The sequence below is a fragment of the Dipodomys ordii genome, unplaced genomic scaffold (genome assembly GCF_000151885.1).
Source record: "Dipodomys ordii isolate 6190 unplaced genomic scaffold, Dord_2.0 Scaffold119, whole genome shotgun sequence".
Lineage (NCBI taxonomy): Eukaryota > Metazoa > Chordata > Mammalia > Rodentia > Heteromyidae > Dipodomys > Dipodomys ordii.
In genome coordinates, this window is record NW_012267335.1 from 4,574,046 (window position 1) to 4,601,120 (window position 27,075).

General features: G+C 43.1%; 1 protein-coding gene across 1 annotated transcript in view; it reads left to right on the top strand.

The window, feature by feature from the left end:
* Positions 1 to 27,075, top strand: part of Rnf150 (ring finger protein 150) — a 128,522-nt gene that overhangs the window by 72,990 nt on the left and 28,457 nt on the right. The window contains exons 3-6 of the mRNA XM_013029527.1: positions 2,708 to 2,779; positions 4,126 to 4,208; positions 18,433 to 18,529; positions 24,311 to 24,521. Of these exons, the coding sequence (XP_012884981.1) occupies positions 2,708 to 2,779; positions 4,126 to 4,208; positions 18,433 to 18,529; positions 24,311 to 24,521 (463 nt within the window). The remainder of the gene's footprint in view (positions 1 to 2,707; positions 2,780 to 4,125; positions 4,209 to 18,432; positions 18,530 to 24,310; positions 24,522 to 27,075) is intronic.

Below are 27,075 nucleotides of genomic sequence, written 5' to 3' on the forward strand. Positions count from 1 at the left end.
ATTATCTGCCAGGAACTGTGGAAACAATTTATACTTTAACCCAGCAGTATCTAGAAATTAGTTTACCATATTCTCAAAAGAATGTGTTTTAGCTTTTATGCTATGATTTGCTAACTCAGAAATTGTATCACATTTTTAATTAGAAGAAATGTTAAACATCTTCTTAGGCCCGGTAGGAAAGCTGATGTTTCCCTGTGAAATATCTGTTCATACCAGTTGGTTGCTTTTCAGTAAAGTTGTCAGTTATTTTCTTTCTCATCATGATGATTAGCCCTCTTTACAATATAGAATGCAGTTATCTTTTCTCCCAGCTTATTGTTGTTTTTAATTTTACGGTGCATGTGGGCATAAAAACATTTTTTGGGTTTTGTGTAGCTAAATTTATCAATCTTCTGATGTTCCTTTCAAGATTTGTGTAATAAGATTGTCTACATTTTCACATCTTTTTCCACTACATTTTTAGAATTAAATCTCGGAGAACTTATTTTAGTGTAAAGAACAAAACTCTGAATGTACAAAATATATTGTATATGACCTTCCAGAACACTTTCGTGAAGTCTTCCCCGTCCCGGAAGCCCGCCTTCCACTCTCTGCACATGCATAACTCATGTTCCTTTTGTTTCTTGTTGCACACATAGGTGCTCACGTTATGTTGGAACAGAAGAGGTAGTGGGATTTCAGACAAACTTGAACTTTACAGGGAGAGAGAAAGGAGTATGGCAAGTGTCAGCCACCAACACAGAGTAGGCAGAAAAGTGTCTATCTCGTAAAGAATAAGAACTAAAATTACCCCTGAAACTGCTCTAGAAGAACAGGCTGAGCTCCCAGGCTGACAGAAGACACAGGGGAAAGTCACATCTATAAAGTGAGCAGTGAGCTGACGCATCGCCTTCCTCTACGACACCGCTCACACAGAACAGCGCTGGGATTCAACCCGGGGCACGTGACAGCATCATCAGTGCCATCCACACAGCCTAGCTCTCCGTCACAGGCTGTGGGATGATTTCCACCCCTTGGGCTGGGTCTGGGAGAATCCTTTTCATGGAGGAGAACACGTGAGGATGAGGCGGGAGTCACTCTGAGCCACTTGGCTGCATGCCGCTTAGTTTGCCAGCGTCCTTCCTGCACCTAGAACTCAGAACACTTCATTATTTTCTCCTCGGTGATGGAGGTGATGGTGATTAGCACAATTTAAAACAATAGTTTTGGGGGGAAGAGAGGAGTCAGCTATAGTTATCCAATCAGCTGAGATGCCACGTATGCAAACTCGGTTCTGGTGGTGTCATTTGGCAGGAACATGTCCTCCCCCAACAGAATGGTCACGGCCAACCAATCTGATGACACGAGAGATTAACAGGAGAAAAACACACTGGATTTATTTAGTCACAGTTTCACATGGCACGGAAGCCTCCAAAGACCCAGGAGAAAACTGCCTTTATTCTTGGATTCCGTGTAGAAGTGTGGTTGCACAGTGATCTAGTGATAGACTGGGGTAGAGAGGCAAGGCCTGTTTGCTTTATATTGGTTTGGGTTCTCTGTGAAGCATTCCTTCAGTCTGAACGTGGGGCAGGCCCCTTTTGAGATGAGGGTCTTCAAGGGAGAAGGGGGAGTGGTCTTTTGAGGTTTCACAGCTCATTTGGGAATGAGGGTTCAAATTCTCATGATTTGCCCTGGAGAAGAGAAATTCCAGTCCTCATGACTCATTTCAGGGTAGGAGAAAGAACTCAGGGAGACACTTTGCTTCTGAGGCTCTTGAGTCTCCTTTGGCCCAAAGAATTCACCCACCAGCCTCCGTATTTTAGGATGTCATTTTTTAAGACCCCATACTGTGTTTTGTGTCTTTGTGTCCCTCATTTCTTTTGGCCTCATCATTTTTTGTTTTGACCACCTTCACTGCATTGCTAACACAGAGGAGATGAAGAGGAAAGTGTATTTTTTCAGTTTCTTAAATATTTACATGGTCACTAATTTATGTGTCTTGGGTTCAACGAAGACCTGTTATGGTTCACCACCCTTGTACTATTTGTTAGAGGGTTTTTTTTCATGTTAATGTATGGTTCTGGTTTTGTTACCTTAAAACAATTCACCTTCACTATTGTTAAGAGACCAGTTACTAGTAAATATTTTTCTTGTACTTGTTCAGATCAAATCCAAAAAAATGAAAGTACCAAGATTCCCAACTCCTGCCATTTGTTTAATGGAAAAACAAACAAGCAAACAAAAGGATTGAATCTGTGTTGGTTAGAGAACATCCAGAGAGAAGGGAGGAAGAATCTTCACCTTGGATAGAAGGCTAACTCTCAGCTACAGGGTCTAGGTCTGCTTACAGCTGACTTCAGCCTTCTTCAGCCATCCTTTGCTCCACATTTCTGAGAATCACCAGGGAAAGATTTTTTCTTGTGATAGACCTCAGGTTCCGATGCCAACAGTCTCCATTCAGGCTTTATGCAAGATTTCAGTTTGAGCAAGGCCTGTAAATTTCCTATTCCTATGTCCTTGGCGCAGTAAAGAACCCAATGACTGAGCTCCTGCATAGACTCAGGAGAGCCGGTCTCACTCTGCCCCATCCCTGCCGGCCAACGTCCTTAATGTTCATGCCACACGTGCATGATGCCAGAGACAGCTGCCTTGCTTTGCCAAGTGACATCAGAAATGCAGTCCAGAACGGCACGTCTTTATTACTAACAAGTAGCTCTTGGTTTTTCAGCGCCGACTTGGAGATGCAGCAAAGAAAGCCATCAGCAAGCTCCAAGTCAGAACCATCAAGAAAGGTGACAAGGTAATGGCCTCTTCCTTTAAATCAAAACAAAAAGAATTTCTTTTTAATGAAAAGGTATTCAAAGAAGGGGTAGGAAAGAAGGAAGTATGGGAAAAATAATTGCATGTAAAAGTTTGCCTATAAGTATTTGCTATGTAAATGTATTCTCTAACATATTACTTAAAGCAACAGAAAAGCAAGCACGCAATACCATAGACAAAGCCAGGATGGGATTGATGCACAAATGCATCAGTATAAGAGAAACAGGCCTCAAATTTAGCTTTCTAGCAGCCAATGCCAAAGAGAAAACAAACAAACAAAAAGAAAAGGAAACAAAAGCCAATATTCAAACAATTTCATTACTTCAACCCAGTGTCACACACCTCTAGCATTGTGACCCAATAAAGTATTTCCAGGAATCCTTGCAGAAAAGACGGGTTTCTGTACTGGGTTATGTTCTCCACTTAAGTCTGAGGTTTAAATGTAGGAAGGACATTTTTCTCCCTCTGAGCTTAGTATAGAACTCCAAAGTCATAGCAACAGCCTCTCTCCCTGCAGGATGGTAACATAAAGCCAAAGACAACTGCCAGTCTTGAGGAAGACTAAAAAGGCAATGTGGGCCCAGCCCACAGCCGCTCAGCTCCCAGCGAAGCTTAGAGGAATGAGTTTGGAACAGCATGTGGGTTTAGGGCTCCTTAGAGCATTCCCAACCCCTGTGTACAACGGGTCTCCAGCATGAATCACCGATCTTTCTCACAGATGATGTGCTGTCATTGGTTTGTTTGTTTACCCATATGAAAACACGTTGGATTTAATGAGACAAAATTTATCTGAAAGAATTACCAAATTTAGAGTTAACATTTTGGTCATTATTTTTCCCCACGTAAAAAAAAAAAAGAAAAAAAGAATAGCAAAAGTGCAAGGACCGTTCTGTGAGTAATGAATAAAAAGATCTGAAAGCAGATACGTATACTTAGAAAAATTAGGACTTTTTTGTTTTTCTTTACATTTCTTTTTATACCTTAGATTCAAAAGGAATAGGTGGATTAAATGTCATTCAGATGCTTCTCCATAAACGTTGTTTCTGACCCTTGGGGTTTTGGTATGTCACGTCTCATTGTGATTGGTAGCACTGTTGGGAATTCTACACGACAAGACGGTTTCACTCACAGGAGTGCTGAAGTGGAATCCAGAAAGAAAACGTGGCGTTCGAAAGGAAACTAAGCTGATAGTAAATTATTGATTAAGAAAATTGGCAGCAGACCTGTTGAAAGCTCCTGCTGCAGACCAGCTCTGCTTCATTTTCTGTAGCTGTTGACCCAAGGACCAAAGCTCACATTAGGCTCATCCGGCTGCTTCCCTTTCAGGAAACTGAGTCCGATTTTGACAACTGTGCCGTGTGCATTGAAGGGTACAAGCCCAACGATGTGGTCAGAATCCTGCCCTGCCGGTGAGTCCCGGGGTGCCAGGCGGTGTGTCTGGACATGTGTGGAGAGGGCCCCTACCTTGCTGGTCTAGCCCTTTGACAACCCGTGTTGCAAGCATGCAGAACACCACTGCTTTTCGTGGAACCTTGTAAATGTCTGTCTCTGGAAATTAGAAATATTTTTTTTCTAATCCATTCTACATCAAAGCAAGTAGCAAACAAACCTCTTGAGAAAGAACACAATGATGCTGCCCAGGTGTGAGTTTTCTTGAAGAACAGCTTGCCAAGATGTTCTGATCAGTTTTGGTTCTGATTAAAATAGCACTCACTCATGCTGTGTTACAAAACAATATACTCTCTGTTTTGTGAACAAAGAGCTCAGCATTCAGTATATGGACAGGAATAAGTAGGAAGCCAAAGGCAGATTCCATGTCTCGTAACTTCCTTCTTTTTTATTACTAATAGAAGGAGAATGTGATAGTCGCCTATTCCCCTTGCCAAATTCTGGAATCTAAACCAAAACATCAGTACGTACTGTTGGGAAAACTCCTAAATGGTTGTCATATAACCCTAAGTCTTCTTCCTGACTGAAATTCATGGTTAAAGCTGCCTGGATTCTTTTTAAATTGTTGAAATTCAATAAATATGAACACTTCCATTAAGCCAAGTATTTTCAAATTACATAAAAGCTATCCTCCACTCAGATCCCTTCTAGTATTTTTACATCTGTGCAAGGATCCTAAAAATAAAATAAAACTGTGTTTTGATGAGATGTTCTTCAAGAGAAAGATTGGCTGTAGCAATTCTTAGAAAATTCAAAAGTAAATGAAGCAGAAACAAGGATGACTAAAAATAGAAAAGAAATCCACTGGTTCCTTAAACTAATGTAAATTTCAGATCTATATTAGACATACAAAAGGAATAACATGTGCCTTTAGGGGCAGTTTAATAATCTCCAAATGACAAAAATAACAAAGAACTGAACACTCAAACAGGAAAGAGGACAGATCTTCCTTGAAATTCTCCTAGGCAAATTGATTCTGAGGAAAATGAGGATGGTAAATAGTATGGTCCACTCTCCTTAGTTTATAGGCAGCTGACTGTCTCTAAGACAAGACTTTAGGTGTGGTCCGTGGAGTGTTGGTAGAGTCTGTGTGTGCAGTCATCCTGTGAACCTTCTTTCTAGACATTACACTGACTGTTTAGTCAATGGCTTCTAGAAACGTTGGCAAAGCATGGAAAGCTCTGGACCACTGCCTTCAACACTGCAGTGTTTTCATCAAGATCTATAAAGCCTTGTGGTCATAAGCAAGTCATATGTTTCCCTTTACTTTCCTACTAAGAGATAATTTAGAGTCTTATGAGGCTTTCACTAATAAAAAAAATAGCCACAGCCAATAGGAGTAAAGTAGTTGCTTTTTCTTGAGAATCTAGAAAATTTTCCAAATGCAACCAAGAAAAATCTTTCTGTCTAGATAGTTATGTATATGTGTATATATATATGCAGATATATACATACATGTATATATGTGTATGTATATATGTATGTTTGTGGCTGGATACTGTGGCCCATGTCTATAATCAAGTTACTTGAGAGGCAGAGAGCAGGAAAACTGTTATGTTGAGTCTAGCCCAGGCAAAAAATTAGTGAGACCCCCATCTCAACAAATAAACTAGTGGTGGTACTTGTCCATCAACTACCTATAAAACATAAACAGGAGAATCTCAGTCCAAGATTGTCCTCAGGCAAAGAACAGAAGACCCTATCCAGAAAAATAACCAAAGGAAATATAAGGCTGTTTTGTAAGACCATGAGTTCAAACCTTAGTACAGCCAAGAAAACAATATTTTACCCCTACAACCCATGCAGTATGAAATCATTCATTCATTAAAGGCACTGTAATGAATTAATTCCATATGACCACAAAGAATTTCTGGAAGTTGCACAATAGCCATGCCAGAGTTGTGCCACAGTGTAACTTACCATGCCCTAGTCTGCAAATTGACCCCATTTCAATTTTAATTATGACAAATTACATAGCTTTAGCAATCCTCACATTTTTATATTGGACCTAACTCCTTTCACAGTATACTATTTTAGAAAAATGAAACTCTAACAATGACCATAAGAAAGAAAACTTTCAGAACTTTAATTTTATCAACACGAGCACTTATCCAAGCTAGTACAGCATGGCTCAGGCTCCTCTTTTCTCACATGATTAATGAATTCTTGGCTCATTCCTGTCCAGCTATTTTTATTTCCTTATTTTGGATCCTGCTGTAAGTAGCAAAATACATCAAGCATTACTGAAACCAGATCATAATCAACTTACCGGGTTATAATCAATTACTGTTTGATCACATACTAGCCCCCTATACATACTCTTTGAGTACTTCATGCATTTCTTTTCCTGGATGAGATTAAAATTAGGGTATTTCTTTGCCTGTTGCTGTTTCTCCCAGATAGTTTGCACTAATGGATGTTATCCAACAAATGCAGTGGTGTTTGCTTTTGCTGGATAATTTCTTCTAGTGTATTATTCAACTTTTGCTCCTATGAACATCCTAGACTCTTTTTCCAATTGTTTCCAGGCTGACTCACCCAAGAATTCTTTGCATCTCCTCCTTTAATACTTTGTTCTGTGGCCTTACAGTCCCTGACCTTCTCCTCTCTTATCATTTAGAAATCACTCCAGATGACCCAGATGTGTATTCATTTGTACCATGACTCTTCAGAAAAGTTCTGTTGTTAGTCTTTGTCAGAAATCCCTGCACACATGATGATAAACTGGTATCATGTAGTACGAACCCTCTTGTTTTGATATGGTGGTTATTGAAGGTGATTCATGTACATATACACCCTGCATTTCTACACCCCCCCATTCTTCCCTTTCCTGGGCCTTCTATTGCATCAGAAGATGAGGTTCCCTCAGATTGGGCCGGGCTCTGTGCACACACTGCGAGAAATCTGGCATGGCACATACAGCACGTAGGCACACAATTCACGTAGCATGGGCAGGTCTGACTTCCGTGGTTTGGCCTTGATCCTAATGTACCACTAAGACATTTTCCAAGAATTGTTGGTTTTGCTGCATCATAGAGATGCTAAAAAAAAATGCACTAGACTGTGTTTTCAGGAGGGATTTTTATATCTTGCGCTAGTATATGTGATTATACATTTTAGCCATCAAAAGCTGTGTTACTGAAGCTGATTGTCTTCTTTTGTCTGGAGAGTAAGTTGGGCCTGGAGTTTTTTCCATGGCTTTCATCTTTTGGGGGCATTTTTGTGCCTCAATGAACGCTCACTCCCTTCTGTCTGAGTGCCTGATTTCAAATTCAGAAAGAAGGTGAATTCTTTGGGCAGGCCAAAGGGACATAACGTCGTGTGTGTGTGTGTGTGTGTGTGTGTGTGTGTGTGTGTGTGTGGTATATGTGTGTATGTGTGTATGTGCATGCACACACACATACGTGCTACTACTGGGACTTGAACTAAGATCTCAGCCTCCTAGATAGCCAGAATTACAGGTGTGAGCCACTGGTAGCAGGCTCCATGTTTGATAAGCTTAAAGGCAAAATAATATATGTATTCTTTTCTACCTAGTGCCCATAATTTTTTTCATATCACTACAGCCCTATTACTAATTGTGGAAATATTAGTTTCATCTGTCTTTTTCTTTGATGTGGTGAAGTCTCCCTAATTGAGAAAAACTTTAGAATTATCTACTAGTCTACTGTTGATAAAATTGTTAGTAATGGGATGCTTCTTTTTGAACAACAGATATGTGTTTTGGTCGGTCATGGGGCTTGAACTCAGGGCCTGGGTCCTGTCCTTGAGCTCTTTTGCTCAAGGCTAGCACTCTTCCACTGTGAGCCAAAGCTTCTCTTTTAGTTTTTGAGTGGTTATTTAGAGATAAGAGTCTCACGAGGACTTTTCTACCCAGGCTGGCTTCTAACCATGAACCTCAGATTGCAGCATCCTGAGTAGCTAGGATTACAGGTGTGAGTCTGTTGTCTGTGCCTGGCAACAACAGGTATGTTATAGGAATTTTGTACCAGAAATAGTGGGTGGTTCCAGAAATGAAAGGACAAATGGTATGTTCCACGTTCTCTACAGAGAATAATTGAATAGGAAAGGCAGGAGTTACAATACAGAGTCAGGGTAGAGAATGAAACGTGAGACAGTAATAATAACATATTTTTTTTAATTAGCAGAACTAATACCAGGCACAAGGAATTGAGAAAATGCTTCACAGAAAAAAAAACAATGCCTTCCTGTTTCATAGTTTCATTGGTCCTTTATATGCTGTGGAAAATTGGTGAAATGTTGAACTAGCTACCTAACTCCTTCTTTGAAGTAACTACTGCCAACATGTATTTCCTTCCTTTATACGAATGCTTTGTTGTGACCTTCCTTCCTTTTATTTCTCATGCCCATTTTGACATCCCATTCTTTCAAAGATCATTATAAGAATTTGATAGAAATGGTACTAGATTCTTCATGGCTCCCTTGGACGCTGAAGCTGTAGCTGGGGCTGATGATGCTCTTACTCAAATAACTCAACAAAAGGCCCCTGGGGTGGTACGCTGTGCAGACGCGTCACTTGAAGGGTCTTTGCATGATGCATGATGATGGAATTTTTCCCTGAGTTAAAACAGGGAAGTGTCTGGTCCTCCAGGAGTGTACTTCTTCAGACCCCACTGGGGGGGGGGGGCTGTTCACAGCGCACCATCCCACCCACTGTGGAAGAACAGAAGTTTGCCCATCTCAGTGCTGCCGTTTGCGAATGTGGCTAGTAGAAGTCTTGTGTCGTGATGACTCAGAGCTGGATCACAAATAAAATTCTCTAAGACTCAAGCTATTCTTTGGGTGTGAGCTCCCCAACGTTTACTTGGTTCACAGATCACTTCCTGTGACAGTAAGTCACTGGCACTCACTCTTTTGCGTTTGTATTTCCTTAGAGTTTGTAAACAGTGGGTCCTGACTGACGGGACTCTGAACAGTAACATTGTTGAAGTTGCCTAAGTGTTATCAGCCTCTAACTCCGATCCCAGAGGTCCGGACACCATCTCCCCTCCCAGGGAGGCAGCTCTGGAGACACCTAGTGGACGCTGCATGGGGAGCAGCAGTGGAGCCATATGCAAAGCTTTCTGAACAAGCAGGCGTCCTAAGGCTCTGAGTGACTTACCCTCAAAGACCCAGCCTTCTCCAAATGGAATTAGTAAGATTTCCAGAGCTCATACGAGAGAGAACTCAGAGCTTGCAGCAAACGTACCTGTCCAGCAGTGACTTGTGTCCAGCCAATGCCTTGGTAGACTATTCGGTATTTGCCAGAGCCTCTCCTCGTCTTTACTGGATACTTCCACCAAGCCCACCTGAGCAGATTATCACCACCCTGTCTTGTCCCAAAATTTCCTTGAGATTTTTATGTCACGATTCCTTAGTGACAAAAAAAGGCAACACCAGAGACTGGGAAGGTGGCTCAGTGGTAGAGCACTTGCCTCGCATGCCCGAGGCCCTGGGTTCAATTCCTCAGCACCACATAAGCAGAAAAAGTTAGAAGTGGTGCTGTGGCTCAAATGGTAGAACACTAGCCCTGAGCTGAAGAGCTGAGGGACAGCGCCCAGGCCCAGAGTTCAAGCTCAATACCAACCAAAAACAAAAAAGGCAACACCAAAGCTGGACTCGGAAGCTCGTTTATGAACTTCTCTCCGCAGGTTGGAGCTAGCGCTTGGCCACACTCCCTGACAGCTAAAACCTGATCATAGAAAAATAATAACCCGAGGTAACAATGCACATCTTTTAATATAATCAAAAGTACTAAAAAATAGACACTATTCCCTTAAGACCTATAAACCCAGAGAGCACTTTGATTTAAGATGAGTTAAATGGACTGAATGCCTGTGAGGAGAGAAAAGCTTAACGTCTTTAGAAGCGAAAGAGCTTTGTTAAATGCTGCAATGTGATCAGGATTCCGATTATGAGACCTATACCTAGTGAAGTACAAACAAGGGAAGCCTTTCTAGCTGGGCAGACATGGCCTCACCTGACTTTTACCCTGCTTGATTGGGAACAGCCTTTTTCTAAGATCCTCTTTTTGATGAGAATGATGGTTATCAGTTGTATTCTTCACCTTTGACTTATTCTTTCATTCATGTTATAGGAATTACATTATAGACCATTCTATTTTTAAATGTTTATTTATAGATGTGGTACTTTTTTTGTCAGTCCTGGGGCTTAAACTCAGGATGCGGTGCTTTTAAAAAAATAACTTTTAAGGTTCTTTTACTATTTTGGAAATTTTTTGAAAATATAAAGTTAACAAAAGCAAATCAGCTCATGATTCAGAAATAATTATTGCTATATTTAATTTGTAATGAATATTAACAATGCATTATATTTCTAAATATAGTAGAGTCAAGATATCAATATTTTGGTCCCACTTTCTCAGTTAACAGTAAGGAATGAACAATTTCCTATAATTTTGGAAATTATTAAAAATAATTTAGTACTTACATAATTTTTTTTTTTTGGTCCTAATCCTAGTGCTTTATCTCCAGGCCTGAACGCTGTCCCTGAGCTTTTGTGCTCAAGGCTAGCATTCTTACCATTAGAGCCACAGCTCTCCTTGTAGCTTTTCTGGTGCTTAACTGGAGATAAGACTCTCATGGATGTTATGCTTGGGCTGGCTTTGAACCATGATGCTGAGATCTCAGTCTCTTGAGTCACTAGGATTACAGGTGCTAGCCACAGTGCCCCGACATAGAGTTCTTTATTTAAGTTGATTTAACCTCCCTCCAATTCTTCATTGTTGAATTCACTTCTAGTTTTTCACCATTATAAGATTATGACCTTGGATTTTTATTTGGGGAGTTTTGTCTTCTTAATTTTTTTTTCCCTAAGACACACTTCTAAAAGTGAACTCATTGGTTTACTAAGATTCCCTCACTATTTTGAGGGATCTTGACTTGCTTGCTTTTCTGAAAGGAGATTATGACTGACAGCTTGCTAGCAGTAGGGAAGGATTTATATTCATATCATCCAGGAAGCAGGAAGTAGTATATTTTTAAAGATTTTTTTTGTCCGGTAGACAACTATTAGGGTGATTTAAACTCCTGTATCTTTGCATTCTCTAAGATATTACTATTCTCAAACACAAGATCTTCATGTAAAATACTATTTTTAATGTAAATTGTCACTGATTGGAACATGTTTGCTAATTTGGGGTATATTAAAATGGAGAAATGCCACCTAGAATTAACTACATTTACCACTTTGGTTTTATAGTTTTTGTTAAATAGTGCTTTTCTCACTGCATGATTTCATTTGTTTTTTATCAACACTGTTTGACTTAGTGTTGAGTTGTTTTCTAAAGTTTTTGAATTTTCATCCACGTGTTTTTTTTTATCTCTTTCTTCTTAGTTTAATCCTTTCCTATTAAGAAATCAAATAACTGGTCAAGTTAACTATGTTCTTCCAACTTACCTGAAAGCATGCCACTCTATGGTCTTGTTATTCGTAAAGAATATTTTAAAAACGATTCTTCCAGAAATGGAGTCTTACTGACAAAACATTCATGAATTGTAGTGGGGGGGTTGGAAACTTGATAGTTCTGTACACGATGCTCTGTGTACAGAAATCCTGATCTTGGATATATTCCCAAGAGAAAAGAACATGCTGGTGTCCACAGGAAGACTTGCCCCCAAATGACTATCACAGATTTCTCCACAATAGCTATCAAATTGAAACAACCCACATGCTTAACTTTAAAAAAAAATCTGTAGATGAAATTCTACTTGTCAATAAAAGAAACAGCTACTGATAGATCCTAATGTATCTCAAGGTACAGATGAATTGACAAAACATTATTGTGTGCAAAAGAAGCCAGCGGAAAGAGGAACAGGAGAGAGCTTTCTGGGATGAGAGTTCTGTGCCTTTCACCCAGGTGGTATGCACCAAACTATGTCCCCCCAAAAGAAGTCACCAGGTTTACTTGAGATTTACATGGTCTATTGTACAGTATAACTTCACTTAATGGAAAAGCCATGAAAGTACCAAAGAAGAGATTTCATAGAATTTAATTCCCTATACAGATTAGTCAAAATAACTTCATTTTTTATATTCAAAGTTTAGCCGATGGTGTTTCCATTGATTACTTCACCTGTTGATGTATGTGTACTACCATTATTACATCATTTAATCAAAGAATTAAAGGAAGGACACAGGAAGGAGGAGGGAATCTGGCAGATGGTGTCTGATGTGTGTACTTCTGTTGTCTTTTCAACAGAACAAATGCTGTGTGAGTAAGAAACGGTCTTGCACTGTAACAACCTTGTTAAATATGTCATTCTGACTTCCGTGTCCTGTCCCCCGGTCCTATCCATCAGCTGGACACGCAGATGAAGGCCAACAGGCTTTGCTGGCCCAGCCAAATGATGTAATTAGAACAGGGTCAGTGCTGAGCTCAGAGCCTGCAACACCAGGATCCTGGGGAGCAAGGCACTGCAACCCCTTGGTTAACATGCACCCCCAAAGTCAATGTCTCCCACTCTAGTTTTAAAAGGAACCAAGGACACCGAGTTTAGTAGCAGGAGGAATGGCTAGTACCAGGGGAGGAAGTGGTTGTTTTGTTTGGGGGATTTAGTTGGGTTGCTGGATTCTTCCATGCACTAATACCCCATACACTGGAGAGCTGGATGAGTGAAACAAATGGTTGGTTCTTACGATGTTTTACCGCTGAAAAAGTTCTATAATTTACAAAGTACTTTTGCATAAGTATATGTAATTGTATCTCGTAATAGAGAAAACACCACTATAGCCCCTGGATTTTACTACATCAAAGGCTTAATGCAAAAAGATAGGCCACAAGCTCAAAGCCGAGCCGGCTGAGATCTCAGAGCCAGTGATCTTTCCACAGCCACTGGCTATGGTTGGACACTTCCCTTCCCTCCCCCGCCCTCAGCTCTGCACTGCTCCTCTGCATGAGAACTTGGCTGAACGTCGGCTCTCCAGAGACGGATTTGCCTAACAAGAAATTTGTCTTTGACACCCTCAAGGCTCTCTAACTCTGGCTTACTTTGCTCATTCTTCCTCCTCCTTCTCCTTCGCTTCCTCCTTCTCCTCTTTGTTCTTTTCTCTTCCTCTCTTCTTCTTTCTTTTTCTTCCTACCCTCCTTCCCTCTCTCAGCCATCCTTTTTTGTTTATTAGCTCTGTTGTGTGAAACTGCTATCAGATTAGCATCTTAAAACCAAGTGAAAACTTTGGAACAGTGACCAGAATACAGTTAGTACTGGGCCTTTCATGTAATTCTGTTCTGACATTTAAATTTATCATTATTATTATTATTATTATTATTATTTTGTCAGTCGGGGGCTTGAACTCTGGACCTGGGCACTCTCCCTGAGCTCTTCAACTCAGGCAAGTGTTCTACCACTTCAGCTGCAGCACCACTTCCAGTTTTCTGGTGGTTCATTGGAGATAAAAGTCTCATGGACTTTCCTGCCCAGCCTGGCTTCGAACCACAATCCTCAGATCTCAGCCTCCTGGGTAGCTAGGATTACAGGTGTGAGCACCAGCTCCCGACTTCTATGTTCTTCTGTTCTGACATTTAAAATCATCTACATTTCAATGCAACTGAACTCCGTACACCTAAGATGCTGCTTCTTTACCTTGACTCATGTAAATTCCTCTTCCTTGGAATTCGTTTCTCTAGCTCAACTTTTCAAAGTTCCTCTCCTCCCTCCATACTTCATGGTTTTCCCCATCTAGGCTGCACAAAGGCCTCATTGTATACCCTAATTTATTAATTTCCTCACAGAGTGACAGTTCCCTTCCCTAGATCCATGGCAGTTTTGTTTATTTCTAACTTCTCATTTATGTGTTAAACTACATGACTTAAAATAGCTAAAGTCACTGTTACTCAGTGAGCTTTTACCCAGCCCTGTATGATGCATATTTAATTCCTACAGCCGCATAGCTTATTGTCCAGAATTAATCACATGACCACAGTTACAACTAAGAAAGCACATGGTCTTCCCACATGCTGGGTCTACCAGATGAACAAACAGTATTATTATTATCCTCATCCTACCAATAAGATAAGGTCTAGAGAGGTTAAGGGCTTGAAGAAAGTCATTGGAAGAAACAAAAGTGAGACTACTTCCCAACTGCCCCTTCTTCCCCATGACCACCGGGGAAGGGACAGAGAAAGAGCATAGAACTGGGCACTGACGTTAGGTCCAGGCTGGGACCGGGCTGTCCATACAGCCTACCAGATGCTTACTTTAATGAGCAATAGCTTCCTCCTCATGAAATGAAAATGATTTTAACTTACCGGACGGTCCTGCTTTGGTTATGGGTATGGTAGGCCTGGCATACAGTAGGGATAGAGTAAGTAGTGGACACTGGCAGTAGTATTTACCCCTCAGAAGGGACATTTTGGCAGAAGTACTGATTATCTTATTTAAGTCGTCGATGCTGCCTGGTGCTTTGGTACCTGAGCAAGTCATCCTTTCTAAGCAGCACTTCACAAAGGAGAGTGAAACACTCACTGATACCACAACAACAGCAACCAATCCCAATTCCAGGACGGTAGTGTTGAACACGCCTGCAAAAATGAGCAAGATGGAAAAGACAGGGGAAGAAATGTACATCGCAGGAGCTTTTCATACCTTTGGGTAAAAGAACCACAGCAAGCAAGAGTCCACACATGTGGAAACATTTTTATCTTGGTTTGTCATTACTCCTAAATGAAATGTGAGACCTGATTAGCCATAATCACCTCAGCAGCAGCATGGAACTTCTCTTCTTGAAAGTGTTGGAAGCTTTTACTGTATAATGTTTGCTTTGCTTTGGTAAGTAGGAATGAAACCAGTTTTGTTCCCCTTCTGCTTTAGTTCCAATTTGCCAGGATCTTTAAGAGATAGACTTGCTTGTCCTAGAACTTCCCTACACCGCCTTTCTCATGCTGTTTGTTAAAATATGGAATCCTGGTGTCAGCTCCACAACTGAGAAGAGCTCTGATTCACTTTGCCTTTAAGATGTTTCCTTAATTGTTGGTGTACTTAAATTCCAGATTCCTGCCCTATATTTTAGTCTGCCCACCACTGCTATTTTTCTTTCCATTCAAGATAGAAAAAAAAATGCTCTATGGTCACAGTTATAAGAATACTGTTTCAGTATTTCATGGTTCGCAGAAGAAAGATGGTGCTAGAAAAGTGCATCTTAATAATAAACATGATTGCTCTATACATCAGTTCAGCACTTTTCTACTTTTAGTTCTCTAAGGTTGTTTTTTTTTTAGTTTGCAATTATTGCTTTCATTGTTGGGAAGGTTTTATCAAAGAGTAGCAGTTGTAGTAATCGTGCGATGTCTAATATCAAGATGCAGGAGCCGTAGTAATAAGGTTAATTAAGTTTACAAGTTAGCTAATCCCCCAGGATTTGGCAAGGGAGGCGTTAATTTTTATTTTTTGAGACAGTGCATTATCCATTCAAGCATAGGCTGGTCTGGGATTCACAGTCCTCCCGATTTCTGGGATTACAGTCGTGAACACTGGGTACAGCAGGGCGTGTACCTGCCTCTATTCCTAAGATAGAATTTCATCAATGAGTGATGGAAGCTTAGGAAAGTCCTAAGATTGGAAAGTCCGGAAGCAGTGCATCCCGCAGTGTGCATTTCAGGGGTCTTGGCCTGCTTGTCAGCAAGCAGTCACTGTAGGCTTTGCTGCTGCCTTGAAGGTCGGGGACCTTGTCTTCTTCATCTCCGTACCCAGTTCCTGGCACAGAACAGGATGGAACAAGAGGGTGACGTAACTAGGGTGCTATTTTAGGAAGATAAATCTGGCAACGATGAGTGGGATGAGGAGAACAGGAAAAGGCCTGGCAGAGCGGAGGGGGGTGTAGATGCTACCACAGTAACAGGCAGCGGAAGATAATGAGGCTGAACAGGACGGTGGCTGAGGCAGCACGAGTGAATCAGAGCTGTGACTGGGTGGAGAAGCGGAGGAGGTGTCCCCATCACCCAGCCAGTGTGTCTTGAGCATCCGCTGTGGCCAGGAACTGTCGCAGTTCAGGGATGCAGCCAGGAATGGTTTTGTTCTCGTTGAGCTCACATGCCTATTGAAGGAGGTCGGGTTCTCTAGAGAAGGGGAGTCAGAGGGAGATAGACAGAGAGCTCTGTAGAGGAGGGCTACCTATCAGGGCTGGCAGATTGTAGGTCTTCAGGGCAGGTCTATGGTCTGTAACCCATGAGTGGATGCTACAGTCACAAGGCGGAATTTCTTCACAGGGAAACCTCATCATTACTCTGAAAACCTTTCAAATGATTGGATAAGACGTACTTAGGTTATTAAGCATAATCTCCTTTGCTCAAAGCTCACCAATCATAGGCATAATCTACACTTGCATACCAAGGACTAGATGAGTGGTGTCTACGCATTGCTGAGTAGACCCAGGGAGACGCACAGAGGTCAGGCAGGCATGACAGATTGGTGGGGTGTTTGAGGACAGTGGGCAGCTGCTGTGGATCGAGGTTCCAGGAAAGCCTTCTCTGCTCGAGTCCACACGTCCCCATTGTGCAGGGCATGCTGGGACGGGACGACATCAGGAGACACGGCTCCCATCCATGATGTGCAAAAATCACACATGAGCCACCTGCCTCCTGGGTTCCATCAGAGGGACCAGAATACTTGACTTTTCCTGGGAGCGTCACCAGCTGGTGAGCAAGTCTGTGTACGGAACCTGTTTACGGAGAGTACAGTGTGACCCTAGGAAGGCCGGTATTCTAACAGCACCCTTTCTGCTTGTCACCCTCCCGTTCACCGCTGCACTGGGACTGGGGTGGCCTCCAAGGGCCCAGCTCAGGGCCGCTGTACGGTCGCTCTGCAGGAACTGCTCATTCGGCCCAGAATGTTCTTCCTCTTATCCTTCTCCCCTTTGTGTGGGCCATCTCTACAGAGCCCACATGTCTCAGTCTTCCCCCTGCAAAACCTGAGCTCCCGTGTGCACCCCGGTCATGAGTCCCCACACACACACATTCTTTGTTCTTCCGTCAGGCCACTGTCTTCACTCGGTCATCTATCTATATTGTATTTGATGAATGTCTGCCTTTCCTGTTCCCCTAACCCAAGGTAAGAAGCCAGGCCACCATCACCAAGCAGTAAACTTGCAGGGCTTCTGGAACAATCACCTGGAAACACAATCCCATAGCCTGCTTGCTCGCTCTTCCTTTTTCTAAGCCCCAGTCAGGTCTGATCCCATTCATGTCTCAGCCCATCCTTGGCGTGTGAATTCTTCTGAATTTCAGTTAACCGAACTCTTCCCCAAGTCAGGAGCCCAGAACCCCGTAGCACAAAGCACGTGAGCTTTTCAGAACGGTGAGAACAAGGATGAAAAGTGGAGAGCAGGTGGAAATATCTGAGACTCGTGCCCTGAGGAGCAGAGAGTCAGGAATGGATGGAATGTTCTGAGGAAGCCCTCATGAGGACACAGGAAGTACTCTCTCTTTGTACCCCCACCCCATGGGGAAATTCTGGATGGTTCTGCCCAGGATCTAAAGTCTCTGAGTAAGAAGAGAAACTTCTGACTGGAGTAGCGAGTGGGTTGGGGATCCACCTTGCTGCTCCCCCATGCACCTGCTTGTCAGATGAAGGCTCAGGACACGTGGCACTTGACCTTGGCAGTGAAGGTGAGCTAAAGACAGGCCTGCTCCCTCGTGCCGACTCCACGCCGCCCTCCTCACTGGCTACTGTGTTGACAGCCAGAGCAACGTCAGGTGTCCTTTGTGCTGTGAAATGCTCCAGGTACCCCTCTGCCCTTTTATACTAGTACCCAAAATACAAATAGAACTCAGCCTTTGCTCGGTAGCTGTCTTTAGATTTTGTAGCAAAAGGAATTGGAGATTTTTGAAAAAGAGCCTCCATCAAATCCTCCCTCTGGGCCTTGTACAAATTTTCCCACTTGCGTTGTTGCCATTAAACATTCTTCTGGTTGAGAATGAGAGAAATCTCTCCCTTTCAGCATTTCTCTGTCTTCTAGAGAGTGTGAGCTGCAAATCCTGGGAATCCAGACAGATGTGGGGCTGGCTCATCACAATTGATAGTGGAACACACTTCAGCCCAGGACCTAGGTGGCAGGGGCTCACATCTTGACCCTGCCCCTGAGCAGTTCCGTGACCCTGGACAAGTAGCTGGGCTGCAGGGGACTTAGGCAGAGTCTGCACTTACCAGCGCTCTATGGTTCTCATTGCAGGCATCTTTTCCACAAGTCCTGTGTTGACCCCTGGCTTCTAGACCATCGCACCTGCCCCATGTGCAAGATGAACATTCTTAAAGCCCTAGGGATCCCGGTAAGCACAGCACAGCTGACACCATCGTAATGTCTGTCTTTCTGCATTATACCAAAGCAGGGGCCAACTCTTAGCTGGATTTTCTGTGTCCATCCAGCCACACAGCAGTGGCTGTATCCAGTGAGGCCTCCAGAGAACTCAAGAAACATTCCTCCTCTTGCTCTTTCTCAACCTAGGACACCCAGATCCTTGGCTGTGTCATTGTTTTTGTGTGTGAGTCAGGGTGGCAGCAGGCAGCAGGCAGGGACCTCGTCTGGGGGCACTGGGACACCAGGAGACAGGACGAGCAGTCGCCCATTGGCTGCCGTTTGGGCGGCCACCCTGCTCAGTTCTCCAGGAGCTGTGCGTGCACGTTGCTCATCTGGCCTCATGGGCTTCTGGCTGTGACAGGGAAATGACTGTTTCCCCACCCCCAGCACTGGGAAGCAAGGACAGTGGCTGAGAAGTAAGCTCAGAGCCACATTTCTTCAGGGACCTGGATGGAACTGGAAAGTTAAGCCAGAACTGTTGATTCTAGCTCTCCCATAGAGGCGAGTCTGCAGTTCCACGTTTAATCTCCTCCCCAGGGCAGAGAGCCCGGCCAGCTGGCTACATGCTCCAGGGAAAGGCTTTCCCAGAGCCATATCTCGTGAAGCCCACTGGCGATGGCGGTGAGACACAGCCACTCCTAGCAGAGGAGGGCAGGGAGCAGGCCAGGCCCCCGAGTCCAAGCACTGCGCACAGAGATGGGAGGGAAACCACACAAGCAAATTCTAGAAAGCAGCCCCCCTCCCTTCCCCGCAGTCAGTCCATGCTCTCTCCTCACGGCCAATGGCAGAGACTAAAGGGAACATGACCTGCCCCTAGCTGACACTGAAGAGGAGGATCGGATCATGTACTGGAGGTTTCTTTAATGCCAAAAGCCCACTTAAAAATATCAGAGTGACTGTCGCAGATGGCAGAGCTGATGATGATGAGGCCAGGCCCTGGCTGCTTTTCCAGTCTTGGGCCAGCTGCCTTTGTGCCAACCATATGCCCGTTCACAGGATTGATCCGCCACACACAAATCAACCTACATGACGATAGCTCTGAACTACCTTGAAAGACAATGTCTTACATGTTCAGGCCAGAGATGTAAATGCATAGTGTACTCACAGTAAAAATCCACTACAGCCAATGTGAAAGGTTAAGAGAGACTAGCTTTTCTACCAGACACTGGTGACAAAGAAAAAAAAAATCAAACTTCACACCAAGCATGGTGGTTCAGGCCTGTAATCCTGGTTACTTGAAAGGTGGCTGATCTTGATTCCAGCCAGGGGAAAAAGTTTGAGAGATACCATAGCTGGGCGTGGTGGCACACACCTGTTGCCCCACGATGAAGAAGACAGTGGCTGTACACAGTAAGGTTCATCCATCATCCTCAGCAACACAGGGGAAACACAATGCTATTACAATAGCATCACAGTCCAGGCTAGCGTGTGCATAAAGTGAGACTCTACCTCAAAAATAATCAGTGCAGAAGGGAGTTAGAAGTGAAACAGAGACCCTGCCTTAGCAAGCATGAGGTCCTGAGTACACCTGTATTACTGCCAAACACACACACACACATACACACACACACACACACATACACACACACACGGGGAAAAAAACCCCAAAGACTTCCATCTTTGTGTTCTGTGTACTTCTGAGTGTAACTGACTATTTTAAGGGAGCCAGTAAATGTGGGGTATGTGTGTGTGTCTTTGCTCTCTAAACTCTTCACCATCTTCATAATTAAAGGAAGCCAGATTGTACATTGTGACCTAGTTCCTATGGCTCAAAGCCTATGTGTCAGCCTGGATCTTCGGTCAGGATAATGAAACCAAACAACCTCATGGCACTTAAATTTTGGACTAAACAGTTTCTGACTCCAAACTTTTCCCCTCGAGGTAGCTATCATTTCTCCAGGGGCTACTTGCAGAAAAGTTACAAATACGACTATAAATGGCTGCTAAGATAGAATTCCTCGGTAGTTGTTGGGATTGTTCTCAAAAGTACTGAGATTGTGCGTTTTAGCAGTTGAACATTCTGGCTATACTCTAGTGCCTACCAAGTAGAGCAGGATTTTACTTAATTCGGAGGATTTTTCCAAGGATTTTGAACATAACCGTCAGCCATGCTCAACCCGCCGAACAGCACATTCTCCGTGAAAAATAAAGCACAAGTAGCAGGGGATAGCGCAGGAAGCCCAGGCATTTCCGCACCGCCCGCCACAGAGGCCTCTTCTGTTTTGTCCTAGAGAATGGCAAAGTCACAGCTCTGGAGGAACCTGGGGCTTGTTCCTTTCTACGCTAATGAGGTAGTTTCTGTGCCTTCATTAAACCCTGCGTGTCATCTGCAGGCCCTCTTAATTAGAAAAGGCTCCTTCTACCACAGTGTTCAATTGAGCTTAAAGAAATAATGTTAGCGTTTTTAAAGACAGGGTCTCGCTATATATCCCAGGATGGCCTTGAACTTGCCATGTACCCCAGGCTGGTCTCAAACTCATACTCCTCCTGCTGTAGCCTCCAGAGGGCTAGGACTGTAGGCTCGCATGAACCCTCTTGGCTCACCATTTCTTTTTATTTAAAGAACACTGAAAAGACCCGTCGCTCTCTGATAAGTGGTGTCTGTTGATTCCTTCATTTCTGTGTCCTTTTCATGGACTTAAGTATTCGATAAATGTCTGTGAAATTATAGCACTTCCAAGTCTCAAAGGCTTTCAGTCCCAGACTCAGACTTTACAATTTACACTGATTCTCCTTGGAATAATAGCCTTGACTCACAGACACCCTGGCTGTAACCATCACCCACTAGGTCATTCCAATCCAGGCAGTACTGTTATATTATTTTTGTTTGCATTTTTTGATTTGGTTGTTTTCAACCAAGAATCCGTGTACCTGCCCATGCTGTAAGACAAATAGGTGTATGTCAAACGTGAAGAGCTGGAGTCACTTCTTTTTATTGGTGATTTCTCTGCAAGGAGCTAAAGAATGAGAGCACAGCTCATGGATCAAGAAGTGCCCCCCACAGCAGGTGTCTGTCCCCAGTATATTTTGCTCAAAGAACTATCACACTAACCTGGAAGTGTTGGGAGTTCTTGCCTATTGAAAGCAGTTTATCCTTTGGCCCTACAGTACAGTGCTTTGATCCTACCTTCTACCCAGCCAGGTCCAGAGCTGTTTTTGCCCAGATTAGTGGATCTCCTAAGCTACTGTAATAACACCAGCAGCGCCCTTGTCCCACCAACACTGTCCTGATAAAAGTAGGTTGATGGCTCCCTTCTAGAAAAGCCTGTGTACCTGATATTTCCACAGTTCTCCACTCTGTCGATCTATTTTCATTGTCCAATGCTGTGCTGAATTTCTGTACCTTCATGGGATTTGTTTACAGACAGAATTTGATGTCTTTTTTTTAATTCCAATTGTGACTTTTCCTAGAAGTCTGTAACTGGGTTTCATTTCAAAATATTCTGTTGGATGAGCCACCTAGAGTGGATGTAACTGTCAGTTTTCCTTAGTGAACATCTTTCCATAGTGTTTCTTACATTTTGCATGGAACGTCACAGCCCTTAAGGTATTTTCTCAAGTCTTCTTGTCATTCATCGTAATCAGATACATATGTGCCCACGTTTCAGGGCAGGAATCAGAGACTCAGATAAAACATTTCCTGAACACATAGTTGTTGTGAGCAGAACACTTCATGATCCATACCATGTGATTGCTTCTCTTCCCAATGCTCATGGCCAGGAGACAAAGCAAATGCATGATCCTCAGCCACGCGGAATAGGAGCGGTGCTGCAGGACTGGCAGCGGCTGCTTGGGAAGCAACACTGGCTAAAATGTAACATTGAGCTGGAATGAGGGGCCAGGAATCCGCCTGGAGTCAGTTGGAGACCTTGGGGATGGGAAAGGAGTGGTGATGGGGACAGGTGGCACTGAAGAGAGGGACGCACAGCTCCATTTCCAGAGGGTGAAGGTGAGGTCGCAGAGATAGGCTGCAGCGGCTGCCAGGCATCTGCCCTGTCACAGCTGGGAGCTTGTAATGAACTCCAGGGGGGGGGGGAGGAAAGGAGGCTGCCCCTGCTTGTTTTGTCACTTTCTTTTCTCTTTAAAAACATTCTGGTAAAAGAAAAATTGCGATCGAAATAAAGCGAGAAAAGACTAGGAGGAGAGAGAAAGCCTGATAATGGAGAGAGAGAGTTCATGTCCAAATGTCCAAATCCCTCACGATAGTAGATTTCGCGAGTGGGTCATTCTGCAAAGTGAATTTTGACAAATTGAGTTTTAGAGGGTTGGCACCCTTCCAAAAGAGGCAGAGACAAAAGACAGAGACAAGAACGGTCCGCGCTCACTCTGAGGGCCTTCTGCCCGACACTGGAGGCCCCGTGTGGCGTCCACCGCTGAGGGACCCAGCCTCGGGGAAGTAGAACCAGGGCACAGCACTGCACCCCATCCCCAGGAGTCCAGGAGTCTTAATGAATTCTGAATATAGCATGTGATGCTAATTCCAGTGTCCACCCAGAATTCTCTTCCCTCCATCCAGCCATGTGTTCTGCCTATACTGGGAATGGAGAAGCATGGAATTACCACGCATCGAGCTGAAGTTCAGCCCAAAGTACAAAACAAAATCACACCCATTCTTCATATACCTTTCTTCTGTATTTTAAAATGAGTCTGCATGAATTCAGATAGACAACACAACTAAAAGCTCATGTAGGAGAGAGAGAGAAAAATACATTCACATTGCTTAAACAAAGAATGAACAGTTCAGTGAGTAATATTTTTCTCAGTCGTCCCAGTAGTTAGAGGAGTTCAACTCTGGCTGCAACTCCTGCCCAGCTCAGTGGAGCTAACTCTGCTGCTTTGACCTTGGCTGGAGAGCAGGCAGCCAGCTCAGGGAGAAAGGCAGTGACGGAATGAATGAGGTGATCTCACCTTATTTTCATGGTCCTGATTTTGACGTTTAAGATGATGGATCCTGTGTCAAATACATAGGAGGAGTCTTTTTCTGAAGTTAGGCTGTAGCTTACTTTTTCTTGTATTTCTTTTGGAAGAGGGTGCTGTTCCTGGGGCTTGAACGCAACACCTGGGCTCTGACCCTGAGTTTGCTTGCTCAAGGGTTCTTGCTCTTCTACTTGTACCGCAGCTCTACTTCCAGCTTTTTGGACTTTCCTGTCCCAGCTAGCTTTGAATTGCCATTCTCAGATCTCAGCCTCCTGAGTTGCTAGAATTACAGGCATAAGCTACCAGACATGCAGCTGGCTTATTTTTTTAAGCATCCTTGCACAGTGTTTTGTGTATGTTTGTTTGTGTATGTGTATCTTTAATGAGCACTTCACAGTGAGTCAGACTCCTCTCTCCTCCAACTTTTCTCCCACCAGTATATTTGTAAATAGTGGTGAGTCCCTGGGGATAGTTACTAAGATGCCAACTCTATCCTATGTGGCAAACACCGCATAAAAGGAAATTCCCTCAAAAATAAATATCCCTTGTTCCTCCAACATATTTAAACATGGAAATCTTGCTGCTTCTCCAATTAAATCTGCAGAGCTTTCTCTAACAGGAGCCTTTGTAAGGAAATTTTGGGAAGATCTTTACATGTGAATGTTAAGACTTTTTTCATGTGAACGAACTATATTATAGACTTTAAACAAATAATAAAGTAGCTGGAGAAGAAAACAGTAGAAAAGTTAATTTTCTTTTGGGACGACATAGTCTAGAGACATCTCATGTGTAAGTGAGTGGCATGCTCTGAGAACAGGCTCTCCTCTGCCCTTAGCCCAATGCGGACTGCATGGACGACCTGCCCACTGACTTTGAGGGCTCACTGGGAGGACCGCCGACCAATCAGATCACAGGGGCCAGCGATACCACCGTGAACGAAAGCTCAGTCACTTTGGACCCTGCCGTGCGGACGGTGGGAGCCTTGCAGGTGGTCCAGGACGCAGACCCCACGCCCCAAGAAGGTGAAGTCATCTTTACGACTAACAGTAAGTTCTGTGGTGCCTGACAGAGCCATGGCCCTAGGGCTCTGGCCTTGTGGGAGCTGGAAGAGGAAACCCTTCCCCAGGCAGCCAACGCAAATCACATGAGTAGATCATGGCCAGGCATACCAGTCATAGCCGCCCGGCTCTTAGAAGCCAGATCATTCCAGAGTCAGCAGGACAGATGGCAGACAGGCTCTGGGTGTCCACACTCTGGCCTCTGGGGACACCTGGACATTCACCACAGCCCTGGATGTTCTCCCCGCCCTTCCCCATCCCCCCAGCAGGTGGGAGAGGGAGCTGGTGAAGAAGCGACAGCAGGAGACGATTTCCCCCTCCTCTGTGTGTGTGTCCTGCACATGTTTGTTCGCTCGAGCCTCCCAGGAGTGCCTGTGGCTAGGAGAGCTTGTCTGGCGCGTGTACACGTTGCTGTGCGGGACCTCTATTATTTTTATTTAAAAGACAAGGTCTTGCTGCTGGCCTGAAAGCCTGGGTTCTAGCAATGCTCCTGCTCTAGCCTAGCAAGTAGCCGAGACTACAGGTGTGTCCCATCCTATCCGACTTAACACATTTGAGTTTCATTTGGATGTGACCATTCTTCCTCGCATCTCCCGCACAGACTGCCACTGAACCCTGTTCTGTGTGATGGTAGTTATCAAAAAAAATTTTTTTTAATATCTGTGTGAGCATGAAGATTGAAGGTCAAAGCTAAAGTGCCTACTATTTAATTTAATCGAGTAAGAGATAAAAGCTTCAGGAGTTCTAAGAAAAATCAGCATGCAAATTAACTGAGGTTTAAAGTTAAAAGAGTAGGTGGATAATGTAATTTTTAAACAGAGTGCATTTCTTTCTCTTGATAGAAGTAACCTATTCAGTATGGAAAAATGAGAAATATAAAGAAGCAGAATGAAACATCTTGGGATGTTGCCTTTTAAGTCAGCGTCTCATTTTTTATGTCTTTGTGATTTTTATAGATCTAAAAATTATGCTAAAAAGTAAAGATAAGCATTTCAATATTAATTCTTGAAAGATAGGAAGGGAAGAAGGAAAAAGAAAGAAAGGAAGAAAGAAAGACAGAAAGAAAAGAAAGGAAGGAGGGAGGGAGCAAAGGAAGGAAGGAGGGAGGGAGGGAGGGAGGGAGGGAGGAAAGGAAGGAAGGAAGGAAAAGAACCAGAATACCATTATTTAAACTTAGTCTCTTTTTAACATTATGGTCTATTTCCTCACCATCTTTTCTGACAGAGATGAGATAGTCCTATAGAGTTCAAATGCTCTCTAGAAGATTTCAAAGAAGGTAACCTAAAGAGAAAGTGACTTTTAGAGGTGTAAAGACCTCAAGATGGAAACATTGCTCACTGGATAGTTAAACTTCTGATGCCTGTTGAGTTTATGACAGCTCTACATTGAGGCTAATAATAATGCAATACCAGGCAAATATATGCCACAGTACAAAATTTAAAAAACACATGCGTAAAGATCATTTTAATAACATGCTTTACTTAATCAAGAGATCCAAAATATCTTATATTCCTTTTTGTGTCCTGTCTTCAAGATGTGGAACACATTTTACGCTTACAGAATATTTTAGTTTAGACTTGCCACTTTCCAAGTGCCCAGTAACCATGTAACCGGTGGTTACCATATTGGAGAACACAGATGTAGTATATCAATAATTTAAATAGGAGAAACTTAAGGATTATTATTATTATTGCCGGTATAAACTTCTAATTTTGACCATGAAAAAATTGTGAGCAGAGGATAAAAATGTGTGACCCAAGTCAAATGATAAGTTCCCTTTTTAAGAAGAGGACAGTCTTATGATGTTTCCCTATATTGAAAGCCTTCCCTCACACCATGAGGCATATAGTCACACTGATGATTTTTTATCACCAGTTCAAAAAAAAAGAAAGAAAGAAAACTTTAAGACATAAGCATTTTTTAGGACTGTAAGAAGAACAAAATAAAAATTGGATGAGGACTTGATTTTCAAGAGATAATGTGTCATCTCTTAGATTCCTCATTTTGAAAAGTGACCGCATATTTCATACATCTCGGGAAATCGCAGAGGACCTAAAAGCATTTTAAATTCAGTGTGGATTAAATAACGTCCCAAATGAAATCGATGTAAGTATGCCATGGGTTAACAGCCAAAAAAATGAAATAGAAAATTACGGTCTGTATCTGACTCCTCACCTGTGAGCTGTTTGGACATAAAATATAGCTAGTGTTGAAGTTATAGCAGGCAACCGTTAGAGCTTATTGAATATAAATAAGCCTGAAGCTGAACCTTCAGTTTACAACAGGAGCAAGCTAACAGGTAGTTTCAAAGGAAGGGTTGGATGAAGAGACAGAGAGAATAAACAGTATCTAAAGTCAGGAGCCTAAGTGGAAGATGAAGAGTTTGCTTCGTTCCTCCTTGTCCTTGTCCATTTCTACCCCTCTCCCTCTTTTCCTGGTGAGTAGAGCTTGCATGCTTGTAGGTCCAATGTGCATTAAAGACATTTCAGCACTTTTAGGGGGAGGGTGGGAACAGATTGTGTTCAGAGGAAAGATGAGATGG